Consider the following 20591-nt stretch of genomic DNA (forward strand, 5'->3'; position numbering starts at 1 on the left):
AGGATGGGGCCCTGGGTCCAGCGGAGGGCTGGGATGCCCGTTACTTAGTTGCAGCCTCCCTTCTGATCCTGATGACTGGATGTCATCTCCTTCGTCCTCTACACAGGATGGCACTGCAGGACTTTAAAGCACATTTCATGCTTCTGGTCATCTGTAAACTGAGCCCAGGCCTGCTGAGTCAGGAGGTGGGCCAGAAGTGGTCGTACACCATGCTGGAGGGGAGATGGGAGAAAGGGACCACGGCTGGTGGCCCGAAAAAGTCACCCCTAGGTGAGCCTGTGCACAGGAGCCAGGGGCTCTTGGGTCTAAAGTGGCAGCTTCCCCGGGCAAAGGTGGGGCTGCAGACAGAGCCGCTGCCCAGAGCCCCTGGCTGAAGGTGAGGGGGCTTTGCTGGCCAAGCTGCGTGCGCTGGGGCCGGGCTATGTGAACCAGGGAGATGGGGCACTTCTGTCCTAATTTGCACCAGGGCGTAGAATTCTCAGTCAGGCTGCCTACCTCTTGGGGGTGTATCTTTCCAGAGGGTTCCCTTTCCTAATCGGCACCAGGAGGCCACAGGGGCACAGGCATAGTAGAAGGTTGGGTTACATCTTTCTGTGGTTTTACGATAAGGTCACTGATATGCTGAAGTAACCACCCCATAACAGGCAGGATTGAAATAGTATTTATATCGTATGTATCGGGCCCTCCTTACCTAGAGTTTGGTAGAGAAACAAAATCAAGGATTCCCAGGTCATCAGGTATAGGAGATGAAGGTGTATACATTCTCCAAGTGGAGAGGTTTGGGGACTGTGTCCCTTTCTCCACAATGGGCCATGTCTTGGGTAGGAAAGATTTGAAGGGGGTAAGATCTCAGCAGGGCCCAGGTGGCCTTGGCTCTGGCTTCATCTCCCCCACAGGGTCCCCCCAAAGGCTGAAGCTGCACATAAGCTAAGGCCCCCGTTAAAATGCTGCTCCCCTGGGACCACAGGCACGGTCTCTTCAGTTAGTTAACAGCCACTGGCCCAGGCAGTGAACGTCTCCAGGACACAAAGCCTGTGCCAGGCAAAAGCTACAGTGGAGAGTAACTCTCAGGTCTGTGTGTCCATAGAAGAACCCGGGGTGGAAGAGGTGGGAGGGAGGGGGACAGACCTGTGGTGAAGAGACCCCAGCTCTGTCCGGGTGGACCTTGGGTGGGAATCCTGGGGCAGCACCCTGGGTCTGTGCTCCTCGCTGTGATTTGGCAAGCAGGATGCTAGGGGAGCCTGTCTCACCTTGGCTATGTTCTGCCCCAGACACATTTTGGAAGAACCCGCAGTTCCTGCTGTCGGTCTGGAGGCCCCAGGAGGGCAGGAGGTTCCAGATGCCCTGCAGCGTGCTGGTGTCCCTGCTGCAGAAGCCCAGGCACAGGCACCACAACAAGAAGCCTCACCTCGCCATTGGCTTCTACCTCTTCAGGGTAGGTGGGCCTCTCATGGAGTCTTATCATTTCTTCCTGTTTCCTGTCCTCTTTACCATCCATCTCTGTCTACCTACATCCCTCTCTGTCTACCATGGGTACAAATCCTTGGGAATATATGATCTAGAAGGAGCCACCTTCTTGCATTTGAACATCAGTTTCTACATCTGTAAAATGGGGACAATGATATTTATGCAAAAGGTGGAGTAAAGGAAGATCGTGTAGCAGTGCTTATCATTGTGCCTGGCACACAGTTGGTACAATTAATTCTGGTTCCCTTTGTCCCTCTCCAAAAGCCAAGCTTACCTTGCCTCACCCTTTTCTAGAATTTCTGATGATGGATTAAAATGTCACTGACTGGAACAGCAAGTCTTATGGGAGGGGAAGTGGCCTCTGGGTAGAGTCTTCTTGTATACCAGCCTCCATTAGAATTCATGCCTGTGAAAGATCTGGATTCACTGCCTAATGAGGCCTCTCTTTTTTGTTTTTCAGATGAGCAAGGTGAGTTGCACACTTGCCAGGCTGGCCCTGGTAGGGAGTGATGTCCCGGGTTCACTGAGACTGCAGCAGCCTTATGTAAGGAGCCGCTGGAAGGTCTGGCAATAATGCCAACTGCCTCTGTGTGTGCAAGTAAAGAGCATCTGCTGTTCTTTTTTTATCCAAGGGCCCCCCCCAAAGTCCTTATACCTCCGTAGAGAGGTCTGAGCCTGATGCAGAACCAATAAATTTTAGAATCGATTAAATCCCTACATAAATACTTAGGGCTAATATTGAAGACTGTCACCGCATAGGAAGAATGATAAATCACAATCTTGCCTGAGTTATGAAGCCCATAATAAAACAGATCTATAACAGATGGGACATCAGGAGCCCGTGCAGCCCACCTACTAGGGGACAAGGGACAAAGGCTGGGAAAACAAAACAGAAACACAGGCAGGGGACAAGAGCAGCTCTGTGTTTCAGCTGCAGTGGCAGCCTACAGGGATCAGTTGAGAAGGCCTGAGCTATCCCAGCCTCTGAACGGTGGCAGCTATTCTTTGTTTCCCAAAGAAAACAGGAGTGAAAAACTTAATTTTCTCAGATTGGACTGAATCGAGTAAAAGGGTTTTTGTAAAGAAACCATTTTGCATTGGGTGTCTTGGGTCGGTTTGGGTTTTTTGTTTTCCTCACGAGGGAATACTGAGTGCTCCCAAAGTTGCCTATTAATTTAAAAAGAAAAAGTTATTTAGTTGGGGAGTGGTGGTGGGATGAATTGGGAGATTGGGATTGACATATATACACTAATATGTATAAAATAGATAACTAATAAGAACCTGCTATATAAAAAAAATAATAAAATTCAGAAAAAAAAAGTCTAGGAAATAGTATAAATAATGCCAGATCTCAAGATAGACATTGGTAAATCTAGACAAATCTAAAATGCCATGAATTTCTATTAAATTCTACTATTTCATTAAAAAAAAAAGCTATTTATATCAAGCCTATTCCTAAATAGAATTGGGTCAACCTACAATAAAAAGTATAAACAGAACAAAACTATGAACCAGTTACAGAATTCAAAAGGCGAGAAAAAAGTTAGAAATAGATGAGGGATAGGGAAGCAGTTAATTCTACCAGGAACATTAAACCTAGAACAGCTACTACAGCTGATTACAAAATTTAGTTCTGAGATTCCTGGCAGCCAGGGCAAAGACAGCAAAGGGCTGATCTTCTAGTTCTCATTGTCTCAATAAAGAAAGCATGCATCACCAAGAGACACATTTTGTTTCCCCAGCCCTAAGTGGAATCTGGGAAATGTCTTTACGTGGTGGGTAGTGTCTTTATCAGCAACTGTGTGCATCCCCCTTATGGATCTCCCCTCCCTCCATAGTCCTGCATGAGAGCCAAGGGAAGAGGAAGCAAGAGAGAAAAATAGGGCCAAAGGGGGATGTAAAAGAGGGAGGGAGAGAGAAAGAGAGAGTAAAAATATGAGATAAAACAAGACACAAACCAGACCTCTGATCTGGGTCTTCTGAGCTTTGGCCAGTACTCTTTCCTCTTCATGAGGCTGCTTTCACTGAGATGACATGGAATATCCAGTTGATCTGTATGGAGGGAGATGGCTGGTGGTCCGTCTGTACCTATGAGCATAATCATGTCATAATCAACCTTGAAATTGTAGCACATACATGGAGGCAGCATCAGGAAGTATCAAGAACATGGACATTGGAGCTCAGCTGCCCTGAATTCCAATCCTGGCTGAGACTCTTACCCGCTAGGTGACTTTGTGCAGATGACCTAACTTGTCTGAACTTCAGACCCCCAACTGTAAAGTGGAAAGTGCAGACACAGTGACATTCCTCACCTCATTTTGTGTATGATATTGTTTTTAACACAAAGTCAAATCAGTCGACATATTTATTCAACCTCATGTAGGGTTCCAGCAAAGGTGCCCACTATGGACGTTTTCTGGTGTTTTCTGTCCACTCCTCATCCCTTTATCTCATCCTCCATTGGGGCAGGTGGGATTTGGCAGATCAGCGGCCACCTTAGTCCTGGCTCCTGGCCAAGGGGCCCAGGCCTGGCCACAAGCCCTGGGTGATCAGCTCAACTGCTGCCCTCTGTCCTCTACCCACAGAGCTATGATGCCCAGAGGAGACTGCCTCCCAAGTTCTTCTGGAAAAATGCTCCCCTGAATTGGCCTGAGACGTTTCTCAGAGAGAAGGAAGTGAGTCGGGAGCTGTGGCTGGAGCCTGGGACATACGTCATTGTGCCCTGCACATCTGAGTCCCGCCAGGAGTCTGAGTTCGTCCTCAGAGTCCTCTGCAGGAAGCACGTCTTTTAGTAAGGTCCAGGCCTCTCCCGGAGGTTGGGGTCCACTCGGGCCAGGGGAGGGGGGCAGGGCGAGGCGGAAATGGTGGAGGACGGGGGTCTCTGTGACCAACACAGGGGACGGGGTGAGCAGGAGAGCAGGGCAGCTGTCTGCGCGGAGACATCCCTCACTTCTTCCTCCCCGCTCTCCTTCTAACAAAGGAACACTCTGCTGGACTTGGAGAGAAAAAGCTAGAGCAGGTCTGGCCCCTGCCCTCCAGGAGCTCAAAATCTGGAAAGGACATGGACGTATGAACAGTTATTTATGTTATGCTGTGTCTAGGGCAAGCGTTTATCTGCCCAGGGTGTTTGGAGAGCACCAAGGAGAAGCATCTGAGCCAACCTTCCATGGTCCTGGGGGAAGCAGGGGTGGCTTCAAGGACGTGGTGATTCCTAAGAGATGCACAGGGTTTGTTCAGTTGAGGGGGGCTGTCATCAACCATCAGGCTCAGAGGAATCAATATACACTCATCCCAGCCAAACTTATTACAGGCCTACCTTGGCGATATGTCAGGTGTAGTTCCAGACCACTGCAATAAAGCAAATACTGCGTTAAAGAGAGTCACAGGATTTTTTTGGTTTTCCAGGGCATATAAAAATTATGTTTACACTGTATTGTAGTCTATTAAGTGTGCAGTAGCATTATGTCTTAAAAAAACAATGCGCATACCTTAATTAAAAAATACTCGGGAATTCCCTGGCTGTCCAGTGGTTAGGACTCTGCGCTTCCACTGCAGGGGCCACAGGTTGGATCCCTGGTGCGGGAACTAAGATCCTGCATGCCGAGTTGTGCGGCCAAAAAAAAAAAAAACTTGACTGCTAGAAAATGCTAACCATTGTCTGAGCCTTCAGCGAGGTAGAATCTTTTTGCAATAGTAACATCACTGATCAAAGATCACAGTAACAAATATAATAATGAAAAAGCTTGAAATATTGCGAGAATTACCAAAATGTGACAGAGAGACAGGCAGTGAGCCAATGCTGTTGGAAAAATGGCGCCCATAGACTTGCTCGATGCAGGGTTGCCAGAAACCTTCAATGTGTAAAAAAAATGCAGTAAGGCGGAGCACAGTGAAATGAGGGAGGCCTGTATTTTGCCTATGATTATTCTGACATGACAGCCCTTCATTGCTTAGAACCCAGTTCTTTTTCCATCATATTTCGGGCATAGATAGTTTAACTTGGTCCCAGGCCTCACTGCCTTGTGAGACCACTGAGTCTGAACATATGAGTGGGAGTAGTTAGATGAGGGTGGGGGAAGGAAAGGGCACACGGGGTGGAGGGCTCCGCTTGAGCAAAGGCCGTGGGGTGAGAACACAGGGCGCGTGGGGAGGTACAGTCGTGTGCTGAGCCATGTGCCAGACTGCATGCTTCAAGGGCAAGTGGGGCGTCAGCTTAAGGAACTGGGAAGGTGAGTTCCCAGGGGTGGGAGAATATTGGTCAAAACATTCCCAAAATGATCCCCAAGAAGTAATTCGGTCTTTTCTCCCCCCTCAGTGAAATTGGCTGCAATTCAAGTGTCGTCTTCTCTAAGGTGAGTTGTCAGGTGGAATTCCACATGATGGGGACCGTTTAGAGAGCCGGGAAGGGGGGCTTCTCCCCTCACATTCAGGGGTTGGGGGAAGAGGTCTGCAGATCCTGCAGGCCCTACTCTATGGCACACATAGTATGTTATCTATCGTGCCCTAGAAGTATGCAGGTTCTGCTGTTTTTGCACCAAAATAACTGCCCTTCTGATCAGGTCCTTGGCATTGAAGGCCCAGAGCCCCAGATGCATGAGTCACACCTCCATGTTCTTCTGTTTCTCTCTACCTGGTGTTTCTTCTGCCCCTTTCACGGTTTGCTACTTCCCCAAAGCCAGTGACGATTGGAGAAACAGGGATGTGGGTGAGTGCTATGGTAAAACATTTCAACCAGCACTCAAGGTCAGACTCACAGATTTCAGAGGCCTGGGAGCCGTGAGCACAGTAGTGAGTGCACGAGAGTCCATTCGTCCAGGGGAATGACCAAGTCCTTCTGTGTGTCTGTTCCTATAGGAAACTGTAGACCAAAGTGAAGGGCAGGATGAATTCTTCACCAAACTCTTTGAAAAGGTAAGTTGAACCAAGGGAGGTAGCAAGGAGCAGGGGACACTGTGGAGCCTATAATTCCATGGAGGGTGGGTTTGCATCTGCCTGACCCTGTGTATAAATTGTGATTTAAGGCTTCCTAGTCTCCAAACTGCCACTTTCTATGAAAGCCCTCAAGGTTTTAGACAAATGAGTAGAGCTGTTGTTTCCAGCAGACTCCTGTAAAATGCATATCCGTTCTTGGAAGCTACATTGATTTGTTGTAGGAAAAACAACTTTAATTTTTAATCCCTGTGACGATGGAATATGGCGGAGGTGAGACTCAGTGTTGGGAGGAGTGGGTGGAACGTGGCAGTGGTGAGCCCTGGGGGGTCTGGGGGAGGGAAGCCCAGGGAGAAGACCCCATGGGTGGGTTGGGGGCGGGGTGGGACTGGTAAGAGGCATTGGGGAGGAGGAGGGCTACCCACCTGGTCCCTTCCAGTTCTTTCCTTGGGCTGACCCAGGTTTGAGCACCAGCAAGAAGCCACCCCGTCCCTAAACTGCAGGACACCAAATACATTTAGGAGCAGGGCAAGAAACCTGGGCCTGCCATCTGAGTGATGTCATCACAACTGGAAGAACATGAACCCCCTGTGTTAGTAACACTCCTGATTTCATTCCCAAGTTGCCTGCCCTCCCGTCTTCTCTCATCTTCACCACTGGCGTTTTGCTTAATGTCGTCAGAGAGGATACATCAGAATCTTATGTGTGTTGTTTATAAAAGTTTTCCTCCATACCAGGGGTTTCCAAACATTTTCTGCGGCAGTCCTTTTTATCAAATGGGATCTCACAGAGAAACCTAACATATATAAAACAGATAAATATGAACAGATAACTTATAGCCATTTTATAAGTTCAAATTTATGGTACTTATATTGCATTAATATGTTCTAAAGTTAAATGTTCATGTAAAGGGTTGCTTTTCTGAACTCTAAAATGGAAATCTGGACTCTTGGCTAAGGATAGTTTATTAATAATAAAACTGAAACCCAATTGCTGAACTTTCAAAGCATCTCTATAGAACCCAGTTTGAGAATCACCCCTATTAGTCTGCCTCTTAAGAGTCCTGCCCTGCTGGGGTGCTCTGAACTTGGCACCCAGTTAAACTGTTGTAGAAGTTCTTATGAAATTCCAGATTTAGTTGTATGTCTAGTCATGTTCCTTATGTGCAGGAAAACGGCATCACTTATTCTGCCCAGAAATGGCATATGTGCCACCCTGAGCAGATGTGGGAGAGGCCTTTCCCAGCCCCCTTTAGCTGTGGGCCCTCTGCATCTAACGAGCCTTCAGCAATGATGATTTTCTTCTACCACTCTGCTTCTGCTCTAGCATCCAGAAATAAATGCAGTCCAACTGCAGAAGATCCTGAACCACATGCCCTGGTCAGGTGAGTATTTCAGAGTAAGACTCTGTAGGACTCAGGGGACACAACTTTTCTGAACTCTGGGTCTATTTCTCTTTCTCCTGGTGAGACATGTGAATGCCCACTGGTTGCCCCAGGAGCTGTGTCTTATACCAGGGTGGGTCGTGTGGTCTGAGAAAGAGGTAGAGGAATTTATGCAGCTTAGAGAATTGTTCTTTTTTTTTTGCTTAGTTGAGTGTGTAAAGATAGATGGCAGTGAAAATGAAGATTTCTGCTAGTTTGCTAGTTTGAGAAGAATAGTTGAATATTTCTTTCTTGGCATATAAAGTCCATGTGGAAGAATGGCATTCATTTTCTCAACCCGGCAAATAAATATTAAGTATCGACTAGCTTACCAGGGAGCTCTCTGATGAGCTCATATTTAAATTGATTAACCCACAGAAATCTGATAGGAAGGAGCACATCACGTAGGAGAACTGCAGATGGGCGGTGTGAATGCCTTTGTATGAAGCTTGGGATAAATCATCAGGAAAGCTTAAAGCCCATATAAAAATATTTCATATGTATATTTTGAGTGAGAAAAACATGATTTTGAAAAAAGTAAACCAAACAACTAAAGGGTATTTGCTACCTGAAACATGTGATTGCTTCTCCTTTACATGAAGCCAAGATTTCAAACCCAAACACACTCAGAAACTGTATAATTTCCAGATGGTTTCTCAAAGCCAAACTCGGGTATCATAAAAGAGCCAGAAAGGGAGACTCTAGAAATTATACAATATGAGATGTGGCCCCTCCCTACCCCTCCTCAAAAAAAAAATTGTAAAAGAGATGGCACATTAAAATTTTTAAGGCATTAATCACAAGTATGCAAAATGATTTTTGAAAGAATGGATGGACACATTGTTTTCATTTATTCCTGTGAGAGGGTTTCTGGTTGATAGATTGGAGAGCTACTACAGCTTTTGGCAAAATAGTTGGTAAAGTCTCCCATAATAAATGATGAAATGTGGGTTGGAAAGTTGCAATATGATTCACAAGTTTTATCATCATCCCAAGAGTTATATAAATATGAACCCAGAGAGATAATTCTATGTTATGGGTCAGAGCCTATACGTTTTAGATATTTAGTTGAGAGTCTCTGTATTCTGCACTTGGTCCCCTTACACTTCCTCAACTTTTATCAATGGCTTGGAAGAAGACATGGCATGCAGGCTTATCAGATCCGCAGATGGCACAGAACTGGGAGGAATAATTAATATAATAGCCAACAGAATTGAAATTCCGAATGCTCACCACAAGCTGTGCCCAAGCCAAAAAGATGAAGTGTAGTCAGGGTGGTAATTAAAAACTGCCATTTTATAATATTTAAAAAATCAGTTGCACAAGTTCCTAACAGAAGAGACCTCATCTTTGTGGCAGTTAATTTGAAAGCTATCTGGTTAATTTAGTTGGCCTTGAGCTTAACATGTGCTAATAGTTTCAAGTTGCTGCTAAATAAGCTAATCCAAATTCAGGCGGTATTTAATGGAAGCATTCAGTGTGTGTTTTTGAAATTGTGTTCCAAGAAATGTTAGAAACCAAGAGGTTTTAGTAAGTGTTCCATGAAGTAAAATGGGTTAGATTCTATGGTCAATTGTGCTTAGGAAACTCTGCATTTAACAAAATTTCAACATTGGCTCCTGTACACTGATCACGTGCTAAGGTACATGGTGATGGAGACAAGGGTCATAGATACAGAATACTTCAAATGTATTTGAACTCAAAACCCTTTCTCTGCAAAACATCTCCCTTGGAACCTAATTTGGGAAATGCGGACTGAAAATTTTGGAAGTGATAGACCCACTGTACTCTGCTTAATCCACCTGTGGCTGCAGGAGTGCATTCCAGTCTTGGTACCACGTTTTAGGGAGACGCTGGCAAAGCATACTGCGTAGAAGAGGGAGGCGGGGATTTAGAAACCATATCATCTGGGGAACCGATGGAGAAAGGTTTAGATGTTTAGAATGGAGGAGAGGAGTCGAAGAGGGGACAAATACCTGTTTATGCTTTTCTGGAGGTAGAACTAGGACTAGTGAGTGAGTTTTACAGGAGCTTCCTTTGGAATTAACATGAGAAATTTCTCCTGACTTGGAGCTATGGATCCATGTGAAAAAGTGAGCTCCCAGAACCGACAGGCCATCTATCAGGACATCTGAGATTGTCTCCCGGTTTGGGTGGGAGCTTGAAAAAGGTGCCCTTTCAGACTGGGGAGCCTGTGACTCTATCGTCCTGTCTGCCCCCACCCCAGCCCTCCGATACACAGGGCCATGTTCGTCTGACCTACTGTGAAGCAAAACCAGAATGTTCTCTGCAGGGTTTTACTGTGTTACTAGGACGTAGGAATCCCCTCTAAGCCTTCTCTCTCTGTCTCCACTGTTCTCATTCTTCCTGCCCCAACGTAAATGGTGGTCATTGGACCCTATGGCCGGCCTAGACAGCACTGCCTCTTCCTGTTCAGAAAAGGGCCATGCAGTCCTGGGGCCACCCGCATGCAGACGCTTTCTGTTCCTTCACAGGTCTAAGGAGCGAACAGCCTCTCTTCAGCCTCGAGGCCCGCCAGGGGATCCTGGCCCTACTGGGCGTACCGTTCTGGGTTTGTGGGAGGATGCATTCCGCTGTTTGAGAGCTTTGGCCCTGGAGCCAAGCTGCCTGGGGTTGAATCCCAACCCCAGCTCTTATGACGTCTGTGATCTCCGACTAGTCACTTAGCCTCACTGTGCCCCAGGTCCTCATGTGCAGCCCAGAGATGGTATTAAAACCTATTCTGGGGCTTCCCTGGTGGCGCAGTGGTTAAGAATCCTCCCGCCAACGCAGGGGACACAGGTTCGATCCCTGGTCTGGGAAGATCCCACGTGCCACGGAGCAACTAAGCCCATGAGCCACAACTACTGAGCCCACACGCCTAGAGCCCGTGCTCCGCAGCAAGAGAAGCCACCGCAGTGAGAAGCCCGCGCACCGCAACGAAGAGTAGCTCCCGCTCAATGCAACTAGAGAAAGCCCGTGAGTGGCAACGAAGACCCAAAAAATCGCAGCCAAAATACAAAAAAAAAAAACCCAAAAAACAAAACCTATTCTGTAAGATTGGTATGTGAATGCAAATGAGATAACCCATGTAAAGTGCTTAGGACAGAACTGTCATCGAAAAGTGATCGATATTGTTATTAATAACAATAAGCTTACTTCCTGATAGCGAGGAGGAGGCAGCTGCAGGGTGGCGGTTAGTAACAATTCTCCAGGTTACAAGAAGCTTTTACAAGAGCCTCAGGGTCCTGAGTTTTCCATTTGGTGATGGGGCAGCAGCTGCCCCCATTTACAGATCAGGAAACCAGAGCTTGGGGAGTTCCATGACATGCCGCGAAATCAGCTTTCCTCGTTCTCAACACTGTCATTTTTCTAGCAAACCGTCTGCCTTAAGTTATTCGGAGTTTAATTACCCACACCACAGAGAGGCACGTAGAATGGATACTGTGAGAGGGGTTGCAAATATAAAGAATGTTGGCAGAGACTTTGCAGAGGCTGTGGGCAGTGTGGGATGGTGGTCAGGTATGCAGGCACTGGGGCAGGTCCCACCCTTGTCACCAGCTGTATGAACTTGGACAAGATCATGCTCTCTGAGCCCTCCTTTCCTCAGCCATAACAGGGAGGAGTTAGTACCTACCCCACCTACTAGGTGAAAATGAAGTTCCATAGGTCAAGTGTAGAGCTCAGTGCTAGGCCCGCCATCAGGGCTCAAAGAGAGGTGGTGTGTCATGGTGTTTCTGAGCCAGTCTCTCTGATGCGGGGGTACTTGGACGTGGTCTACAGGGCTAACCATTCAGCTTTTAACTGTTCCAAAAATGACTAAATATAAGAGGCACCCTTAGTCACCCTGTGCCTGACTCCTTCCATGAGTTGGTTTTGCCAACAATGAAAAAAAGAGTTACTGTTTTTTATTTAAATCGCATCAGATTGGCCATGTCAGAATACCCTGCTTCACTAAATGGTAACTGTCATCATCACCATCATCAGACCATCCTCTCCTCCCAGTGCTGCTGTGTTCCAGCTCATTCTGTCCTTTGCTGGTAAGGGCCCGGGAGCCCTGGGCTGGACTGATCAGTCAAGGGAGGCCAGCTATTGAATGGGGTGTCCCAAAGTGCACATTGCTGTGTGGAGGGCCCATTACTGCCTCCAGAGGTGCGGACAAAACTCCCCTGGCGGCTTTGACCTTAACCCTGCTATCAGCTTAATGCGTCCAGCACCGTGAGTATCCAGGAATTCAGGGACCCGTGGAAGCAGCTGATGCTCTATCAGGTAAGAACAAGTGTTCACCACGCCTCCCACGGGACAGTGCAGAAATGGCAATTCTGCAAAACTATAAGGTACCTCTCTCCCTTTCAGCCCTTTCTACCCAACCACTCACCTAATCTTCCCTAATGTCCTTTTAGTGTTTCCTCCTTTCTCTCCCAAACTCAGAGAGCCTGTTGCAATAGTCTTCTGAATTTTTAAGGCGACATCTGATCGCATCGCTTCCTTACTAAAAATTTTTTGAGACTCCCCATGGCCTTCAGTCGAGTTCACACTCCTCAACATGGCATTTAGAGTCCTTCATAAATTGGCTCCCTCCTACTTTTCCAATCATTACTCACAACTCTCCTCCCGTCTCCTGAGTCATAAGGTTGGAAGCCCTTCAAAATTTGGATGGCGTGCTCAGATTAGGCACGTTTACCTGTCCCCAGACTCTCCATCCCCCGTAACAGAAAGACCGCGCCCTCTCACAAGCCTTAAGGAGAACGGGGAGAGGAGGTGGCATCCTGGCGGGACCCCCGCCCTATTCTTGTCTAGGCAGCCGGGCCTACTGGTGGAGCGCACACTCAGCAGTCCTGCAGCCTTGACGCTGGGGTGTGAGGGGCTCTCAGGTGGGGCTTGGAAACGCCTGGCTTCCTTAGCCTTTGGTGTGGGCTCTTTGCAGGAGGTTTTCCACAAGCAAGACACTAACCGCTCAGGATGCCTGAACTGGGCCCAGCTGTGGGCTGCCATGAGGGACACGGGTAGGCCCGGTGGGTGGGGAGCTGGTGCTGCAGGGCGCACACCAGGCAGGGGATGGGGCGGGGGGGTGGGGGTAAGTGGTGCTGGGCAGGGCGTGTGGCGTCCTGCAGTCTTCTAATGAGCAGAGTTACTCCCCGAGTTCAGAGGCCCAGAGACCAGGATCCGTGAATAACTAAACCATTGATTATTATCACTATGATCACAGCTAACATTCATTGAGGGTTGGCACATGTATACTCGCATTTAATCTTTGCCAACACCCTGTTATAATCCCCACTTCACAGAGGAAGAAATTGAAGCTCAGAGAAGTTCACTTGCCTGGGGCTTAAATCCAGGACTTCCAGACTCCAAGGCAGATGCTCTTGACCACTAAGCAGACTACCTCCTGCCTTCAAGGCCAGTAACCCATGTGATAAAAAGATCCTCATGCTGGTTGCCTAGGGGACAGGGATGGAGAATGGAGAGACAATAAAATGAATAGGCTAAATAATTGAACAATTCACGATGAACCGTGTAAAAGAAGATCTTAGGCTATTAGGATTCAGGTCCCGGAAGTGGAGGGACAATTTAAGGGGCCTCAGGTGGGAGGGGAGCTGGATATGAGGTTTCCGGCACCCACGGTGGGAGCCCTTGTTGAATGCAGGAATCGTGCTCAGTGATGACGTCTGCCGGCTGATGCTTATCCGCTACGGTAGCCCTGACCTCCAGATGGACGTCGTCAGCTTTGTCCGCTTGATGCTGCGTGTGGAGAACATGGAGGGTGAGCTGGGGGGAAGGAGGGAGGGCCCGGGCTTCCTCTGCTCTCCACGTGGACTGCCCACCTGTCCCCAGTTCAAGCACGAGACAGGACTGTTGCCCGTGCGGGGAGCTCCGGGGAACGCTGGCTCTGTGCCTGTGAAACCCAGCTGCATCTACCCAAACTAACTTATGCCCTGTCTGCTCCAGGGCAAAGGTGTGAGGCGGCTCGCTTAGAACAAGTGTGGCGCGTGTGATTGCACAGAGGCCGAGATTGGCTTCCTGGGTGAGGGCCCATACGGGAGGAGCTAGTCCCCCTTGTTTCCAACACATACACACATATTAGCTGTGTTCTTTTCTACTGCATTTTCACAGACGTCTTCCAAAACTTGATCCAAGATGGCAAAGGGATATACCTCCAGAAGCCAGAGGTAAGACCTTCTCCATGGGGTCGATTCACGTCATCTTAGGGAGCAGTGGCCGCTGCCGGTTCAGGGGCTTGTAAAGGAGAAGGGTTCTGAGTGCCCTTCATTCTGCTGAGCTCACGATGGAGCACTGTATTCATTGCACTTATTCATGGGTGCCTCACATATGACTGGGCAGCCACTGTGTGCCAGGCACATGTGAAGGTACAAGTGTTCGTTGAATGAACGAGGTGACACGCTGAGGAGAAAACAGCTCTGTGTCTGACGCTGGTTGTCTTCCCTGATCATTCAAGCTGCACGGATTTACTGAGCACCTGCTATGGGCCAGATGTGGAGACACTGGAGTCTGGAGTTGAAACATCTGCCCTTTCTGTCTAAAACACATCCTCTGTTTGGGCTGCTTAGAAAGAGACTAATAAAAGCTGGGGTTTCTTCCTTGACCTCAGATGTTCAGTTTATGGAATAAGCTTCTAAGATATAGGGACCCTCAACATGTATCTACCCTCAATCACTCCCATATTTGAGTGTGAAGGTGGGATGCAGGTGGAGGGGCAATGGTTAGAACTTCTGAGCCCGTACCCAGGCACAGATCCCCAAGGACACCTGATCCCAAGCGATCCTTCCATAGCGACGTACTCAGCACTGAGAGAACAGGACAGCCATCACAGAGGCAACTGACACAGGGCAGCGCACAGCTTGAGCAGTCTCCTAGAAAGCAACGTGCTATCATGGCAAGAGAGCTGGCCTGAGACCCAGGGTGAAGCCACAGCACCCCTCGTAACCACCTGTGGGACTGTCAGCAAATCACGCTACATCGCCGGGCCTCAGCTTCCCTATGTGCGAAATGAGCTGGCTGGGTGAGGTAGTCTCTACCGTTCTCTCCAGCTCTGACCATCTCTGGCTCCTTGAGGAGATCCTCAAGGCCATCCGAGGAGGCCTACAGGGAGTGGCAGCCAACTTGCTGGAATTTCACTCTGGGGTTTTCTCTGACCCCACTGGCAACTTCACCATTATCATCTTCATCATCACCACATCAGCGTCACCATTTTTATGTAACTGGCCTGGGGAGTGGTTTCCCCAGAGGTCCCCCCCATGTGAGTTAGAGGGACCGTTCATCACACCCACATAAAGCTGTCAGACAAATGGGCCCATAAATGTAAACATGTAGACTATGCTCTACTGGATCTCTGCTACCCAGTGGTTCCACACACCTGCACACTGCTGTCACAAGCATGCCAAATCGAATTCATGGGGGAAAATTGCATTGAGAATTGAATATAGAATCAGGCTGCATCTTGGCTATCATCATTCACAGGCGCCAAGGGAAGTCAAGGTTGATTATATTTCAGGTTGATTTATACTTACTATGGGATGGTGTGCTCCCTCTGGCTAAGCTATCCATTAATGTCCTGTCTCTGGCTTCCCAGGAGTGATGGGGGAGGAGGCCCCAAGCCCTGCGTCAGGCTCTAGGACCTGGTGACTGAGAAATGAAGCATCCTTAACTGAATGTCAGAGATGGGTCTGAATAGATCATAACTTTCTTCCCCATTATTCCAGTGGCTGATGATGACTCTGTATCCTGAGAAGGCTGGACGCTCATCGGCCCTCGTTGAGGACTCTGCATATGGCCCAAGGGTGGCCTTTGGCTGAGACCAACCCATGCTCAACCCACCTACAGTTCTTCAGGATTGTGTCTCCAGCCAACCCCTTCTCATCTGTGAAGATTTCTTTTCTGCAGATCTCCCCTTTGGATGGGCAGCATACAAAGAGGGAAGCAGCGAGGTAGTAAAGATTGCCTTGGACTTGTCAAGACCAGCTCTCTTTCCCTGTGACCACGACCTTGTCACAAGCAGAAACGTCGTCTAAGCAATCTGATTCCAGGGTCGGTGTGTTTTCCTTTACACAATACTGCCTCCACAGGTGTCCAACTTAAATGACCTTAGACATGCCGCGTTCTCACATTTGGGGTAATAGTCTAGGTTTCAAGATCTGAAGAGGGAATGATATGTTTGTAGGCATCTGTACCAGCATCTATAAACTGGTAGAGGGATAGGCTAACTTTTAACGGTCTGGGGGTGGGGCAGGGGTACATTGAGCTTTTAAGAACACAGAAAATAACAGAACTGTCAGGGTCCAGGTGGGATGGGCTGGATCTGGCATCTGAGGTCACCGTGTGATCTTCTGCTGACAATATCTCCCGATGGTTGGATTTGGGGGGTGCCAGTGAATTTAAAACACCCGACTTCTTACAGGGCTTCTGCATGTGATGGGTGTCAGTCTGTTTACCTGACCTATGGGCTCTCAGATCTACTTCAAAGAAGAACAACAAATCCACGCTGCATTGTAGAGTTAATCAGCGGACGGTCGGTATATCCGATTTTTTGTGCTACAGTGGCCCCTCACTTGCCTGGCATCCCTACCAACCCAGAACCCAGGCAGAAAATCAGAACAATGGCCATTTCCCAAGGCCCATGCGTTTTACTCATAAGTTAGCAACCCAGAGCCATTCGTTAAAATTCTATTTATTATTAATTTACAAACTGTTCTAACAAACATGACTACCTGGTTTCCAGGTCCATAGCAGACTAAAGGAGGAGGCTGAATAGGTGATAAAAGGGTGTCCATTGGCGGAACTAAAGGAAGTTTGACAGCCTGGTAGATGGGCAGTGCGGGAGGAAGGAGCACTTGAAAGGGGCACTTTTGAAGCATAAAAACCTTTATTTATTCCAAATGATAAAATGTGAAGTGGTTTACCGTAAAGTGCCATATGCACTAATACATGAGGTATTACTGATTTTGTAAACAGTCGTCATATAATTATAGTCTTTTAAAGATTTTTATGTCTATTTATTTATCATTATTTCTCTCTTTAGACCCTGCCGTTTTAAATATTTGGTTTAATTAAGTTATTATTGCTTTGCATGATGAAGGCCATTTTGCAGATTTTTGGGGTGATGGGAAGGTGGTACCATTATTCCGTTCCTGACACTTGCATTACAATGTGACGGTTTTGCTTGGTGCAGATGAGATCTACATTCAAATTAATTAATTCTGATAGAGCCCCCTGCTTGACTTCTTGGTGGTGGTCTGAGCTGCCCTCCTGTCACTCGTGTGTTACCCTCACCCCCCTGAGTTTAGGTATCACTGTAGCAACTCACAGATACCCTGTGCCTTGCCGACCTTCACCCCCACTGATTCCCTCTGTGCCCTCCCAAAGCTGAGTACTGGAGATGAGGGGCAAAGCCATGTCCCCACCCACATATCCCCTCCCCATCTTCTGTCACCCCAGGGCATGGGGGGCAAGTAAAGCTCTAGGACAGGATAGACTGTTCAAGGGTCCGGAGGAAGTCACGCTGAAGGTCTGAGTGGTGGATATTAGTGATTTCCAGAAGTTAAAAGCCAGAAGATTACCATGACCAAGACAGGTGGAAAGTCTGCATTCCAGAAGCCCAGCAACGGAGGAGCAAGCAGTCAGTCCTCAGGTGCCAAGACAGGTGAGTCAGGGAGTCCAGAAGGTAGGGCTGTCTAGAAGTCCAGCCCAAGGAGGCAGAGCATGCCTGGGGGTCCCGTCCTAAGCCTTCAAATCTCAGGAAAAAAGGACTCTGATGAAAGGGCAGTGCAAGAGGGGACTAAAATACCTGCCCTTTATTTATCCCTGTTTTTCTTTTTTCCTTGCTCTCATGTTTTGTACAAAAACTTAGTCACCAGAGAGAACCTTCTAGATACCAGTTAAGGCCCAGGGCAGGGCAGTCAGCAGCTTACTGTACAGAGCACTGCTTTCCTTCTGTGGTGCCGCCGGGTTAGAGAAATGATTTTAGCCTCCAGGATTTCCAAGCTGATGTTTTCCCAATGAAATATATGTTTTTTTAAATTTATAATGGAAGAAAAGGAAAAAATGAGTTTTGTGGGTCCTAGGTAGGTAAAAGGGGGCCAGCTCTGCCTGGCTTTGTGGAGGAGTAAGTTGTGTGTCCAGCTCTTGGGGAGCTCTGGGAAGACAGCCCTCCGGGGTCACTGGCCCCAGCGCCTGAGCTACCAATGCTCTCCCAGAGTCCCAAAGACTGAAGGGGTACAAAATCCAACAGGAATGAAAGTGAGGAGAGGTTGGGCAGGAACACTCTAGCTGTATGACATTGGACCTCAGGTTACTCATTTGTAAAACGGAGCTCAAAATGTCTACGTTACTGGGTCATTATGAAGATTAAATAATGCTGGTATGCTGTAGGCACTCAGTAGATGAAGCTGCTCTTTTTTTCCTTAGGCAGGACAAGTCTTTTTTTTTACAACCATTATTATTTAGTTTTGTTTTTAAAACACAGTCACTCACAACGACCACTCCTCTGAAACACCCAAGGTTTCATACCCCATTTCTACTTTCCTCTTCTTCCTCTACTTCCCCTCTCTGAACCTATCATTGCTTCCTTGAAGTGTGGCCTCAGGAGGGCACCCCTCGTCTCCAATGCCAGGCACCTGCAAAAGGGGCCATCTTGTTATTAAAGCTCCTGTCACGTCACACAGACACAGGCTCTGTCCTCCAGTCACCTTGAACTTCAGAAGCAGGAGAAGGTTTACTCGTCAGAGGCCCAGGTTGTCAGTGAGGGCTTTTCTGGACCACAGACCAAGCAACTCTGGAGACCATACTGACCAGCAGTTGCTCCGGAAACTCTGTTGGATAATTTAGATGTGACCTAGAGCTGACTTGACACTAGGAGTGAGAAGGCCTGACAAGTGCACAGCCATGGCAAGGAAGCAGTTACTCTCTGTTAGACCGATGTCCTCACAGTGGTCCTCCATGCTGATTGGCTCAGCTGGTTTGCTTGTGGTGCTGATGAGGCCCTGGCATGGTGAGGCCAGCTGGGCAGTGGGATTGCATCCCCTCCACCTGTCCAGACAGCCAGCCGTTCAAACATTCACCCATCCATCAGAAGACATGTGTCAACCTCCTATAATGGGTTGGGCACCGTGCTAGGCACTGGGGACACAGAGTCACAGTTTACTGGAGTGACAGCTGACGGACAGATGGCCTAAGGCACGCTGTGATGGAGATGCACAGAGTGTGGGGACACACAGACAGGTGCCCGGGCCAGCCTGAGAGAGTCGGGGGAAGCTTCCCGGGGGGTGATGCTTGGCCGTCTTAAAGGATAGAGGCACTAGATAAGACAGTAAAGGGAGAACGGTGAGGTTCCAGATAGACGGTCCTGCACGTGGAGAAAAAGTACACAGAAGCAGGGAAGGGCATGGTGTGTTTGGGAAACAGCCACGGTCCCGAGGGGCGGGGCTTAGCTCTGTCGTGATGGAGCAGGTGAGCGAGTCCGCACAGGCAGGCAGGGGCCCAGCGAGTTCTGTCATGGCCTCGGGACCCTCTCCTGAGGGGCTGAGGCGTCAGCCAAGGCCTTCAAGCTTGGCCATGAGACGTTCAAGCCCTTCCTCTCCGCCACTGTCAGCAGGGTGCAGGCAAGGACCTCAGAGTCCTAAGAACTGAGTTCAAATCACGGCTTAGCTCAGGGGTTCCTTCGGAACTTCGCCTTTTCGAATCTCTACAGCCTCATCGATAAGACGGCGAGAAACATGCTAACCTCACAGGGTGAATTTCATGAGACAAGATATGAGCGTGTCTGGCATTGGGCAACGCACTTAAAAAAATGTGAGCTCAGCCTGATTTTTCAGGTTAGGGGCGGAGCACCTTCCTTCCCACATCTGTGGCATGTGCTGCGGATGAGCAGACACTAGATGGCGCCCTGTCCCCACGCAAGGGCTCCTTCCTGGGTGCTGGACTGCAGATGACAACTTCAGCCCCCTGGGAAACCCCAGCTGGTTTAGAGTCCTGCCAGCCTGACTCAGAGCACAAGGCCCCCCTCCGCCCCGCATGGACTCACTCCCCTTTTCTTGCCTCCTTTTTCTGCTCAGGTTTTTTTTTTTTTGGTCAGCATGCATTTATTTATTTATTTATTTATTTATTTATTTATTTATTTATTTATTTATTTATTTATTTATTTATTTATTTTTGGCTGTGTTGGGTCTTCGTTTCCGTGTGAGGGCTTTCTCCAGTTGCGGCAAGCGGGGGCCACTCTTCATCGCGGTGCGCGGGCCTCTCACCATCGCGGCCTCTCCCGTTGCGGAGCACAGGCTCCAGAAGCGCAGGCTCAGCAATTGTGGCTCACGGGCTTAGTCGCTCCGCGGCATGTGGGATCTTCCCAGACCAGGGCTCGAACCCGTGTCCCCTGCATTGGCAGGCAGATTCTCAACCACTGCGCCACCAGGGAAGCCCTCTGCTCAGGTTTTAATTGATGTACTGTACTTTATTTTACACAGCTCATTCATTTCTGAAAAAGAGCAAACTATGCTTTTAAGCCCTTGTTTCAAATGCATCTCTTTGATGATGCACTCAGTCCACTCACCCTTAGAACCCAGCGCCTGGCTTAGTGCCTAACCCACGTTTGGTATTTATTGAATGAATGAATGATTTTTGAAGTAATAGGTGAATCTTGTCATTTAAAAAGTCAGCATCTAACTGAGTTTCTAGCGGAAAATATTTAGTACATAATGTTTGCTTGGGGACAAACGACTTTCCTCTAAAAGGGTCCCTCTGTTGTTGCATAAGGTATAGGTTC

General features: G+C 48.3%; 1 protein-coding gene and 1 long non-coding RNA gene across 2 annotated transcripts in view; one reads left to right on the forward strand and one right to left on the reverse strand.

The window, feature by feature from the left end:
* CAPN14 (calpain 14) overlaps positions 1-19008 on the forward strand; it is a gene marked incomplete at its 5' end in the record, with an annotated part of 29487 nt that extends 10479 nt beyond the window's left edge. The window contains 12 exons of the mRNA XM_082356500.1: positions 107-270; positions 1272-1435; positions 4053-4258; positions 5783-5819; positions 6322-6378; positions 7723-7780; positions 10315-10379; positions 12020-12088; positions 12747-12825; positions 13467-13583; positions 13934-13989; positions 15541-19008. Of these exons, the coding sequence (XP_082212626.1) occupies positions 107-270; positions 1272-1435; positions 4053-4258; positions 5783-5819; positions 6322-6378; positions 7723-7780; positions 10315-10379; positions 12020-12088; positions 12747-12825; positions 13467-13583; positions 13934-13989; positions 15541-15633 (1165 nt within the window). The 3' untranslated portion in view covers positions 15634-19008. The remainder of the gene's footprint in view (positions 1-106; positions 271-1271; positions 1436-4052; positions 4259-5782; positions 5820-6321; positions 6379-7722; positions 7781-10314; positions 10380-12019; positions 12089-12746; positions 12826-13466; positions 13584-13933; positions 13990-15540) is intronic.
* Positions 1-20591, reverse strand: part of LOC309611890 — a 489900-nt gene that overhangs the window by 449485 nt on the left and 19824 nt on the right. The gene's annotated exons all lie outside the window — the stretch shown is intronic.

The sequence above is a fragment of the Balaenoptera borealis genome (assembly GCF_965194805.1).
Source record: "Balaenoptera borealis genome assembly, chromosome: 15".
Taxonomy (NCBI): domain Eukaryota; kingdom Metazoa; phylum Chordata; class Mammalia; order Artiodactyla; family Balaenopteridae; genus Balaenoptera; species Balaenoptera borealis.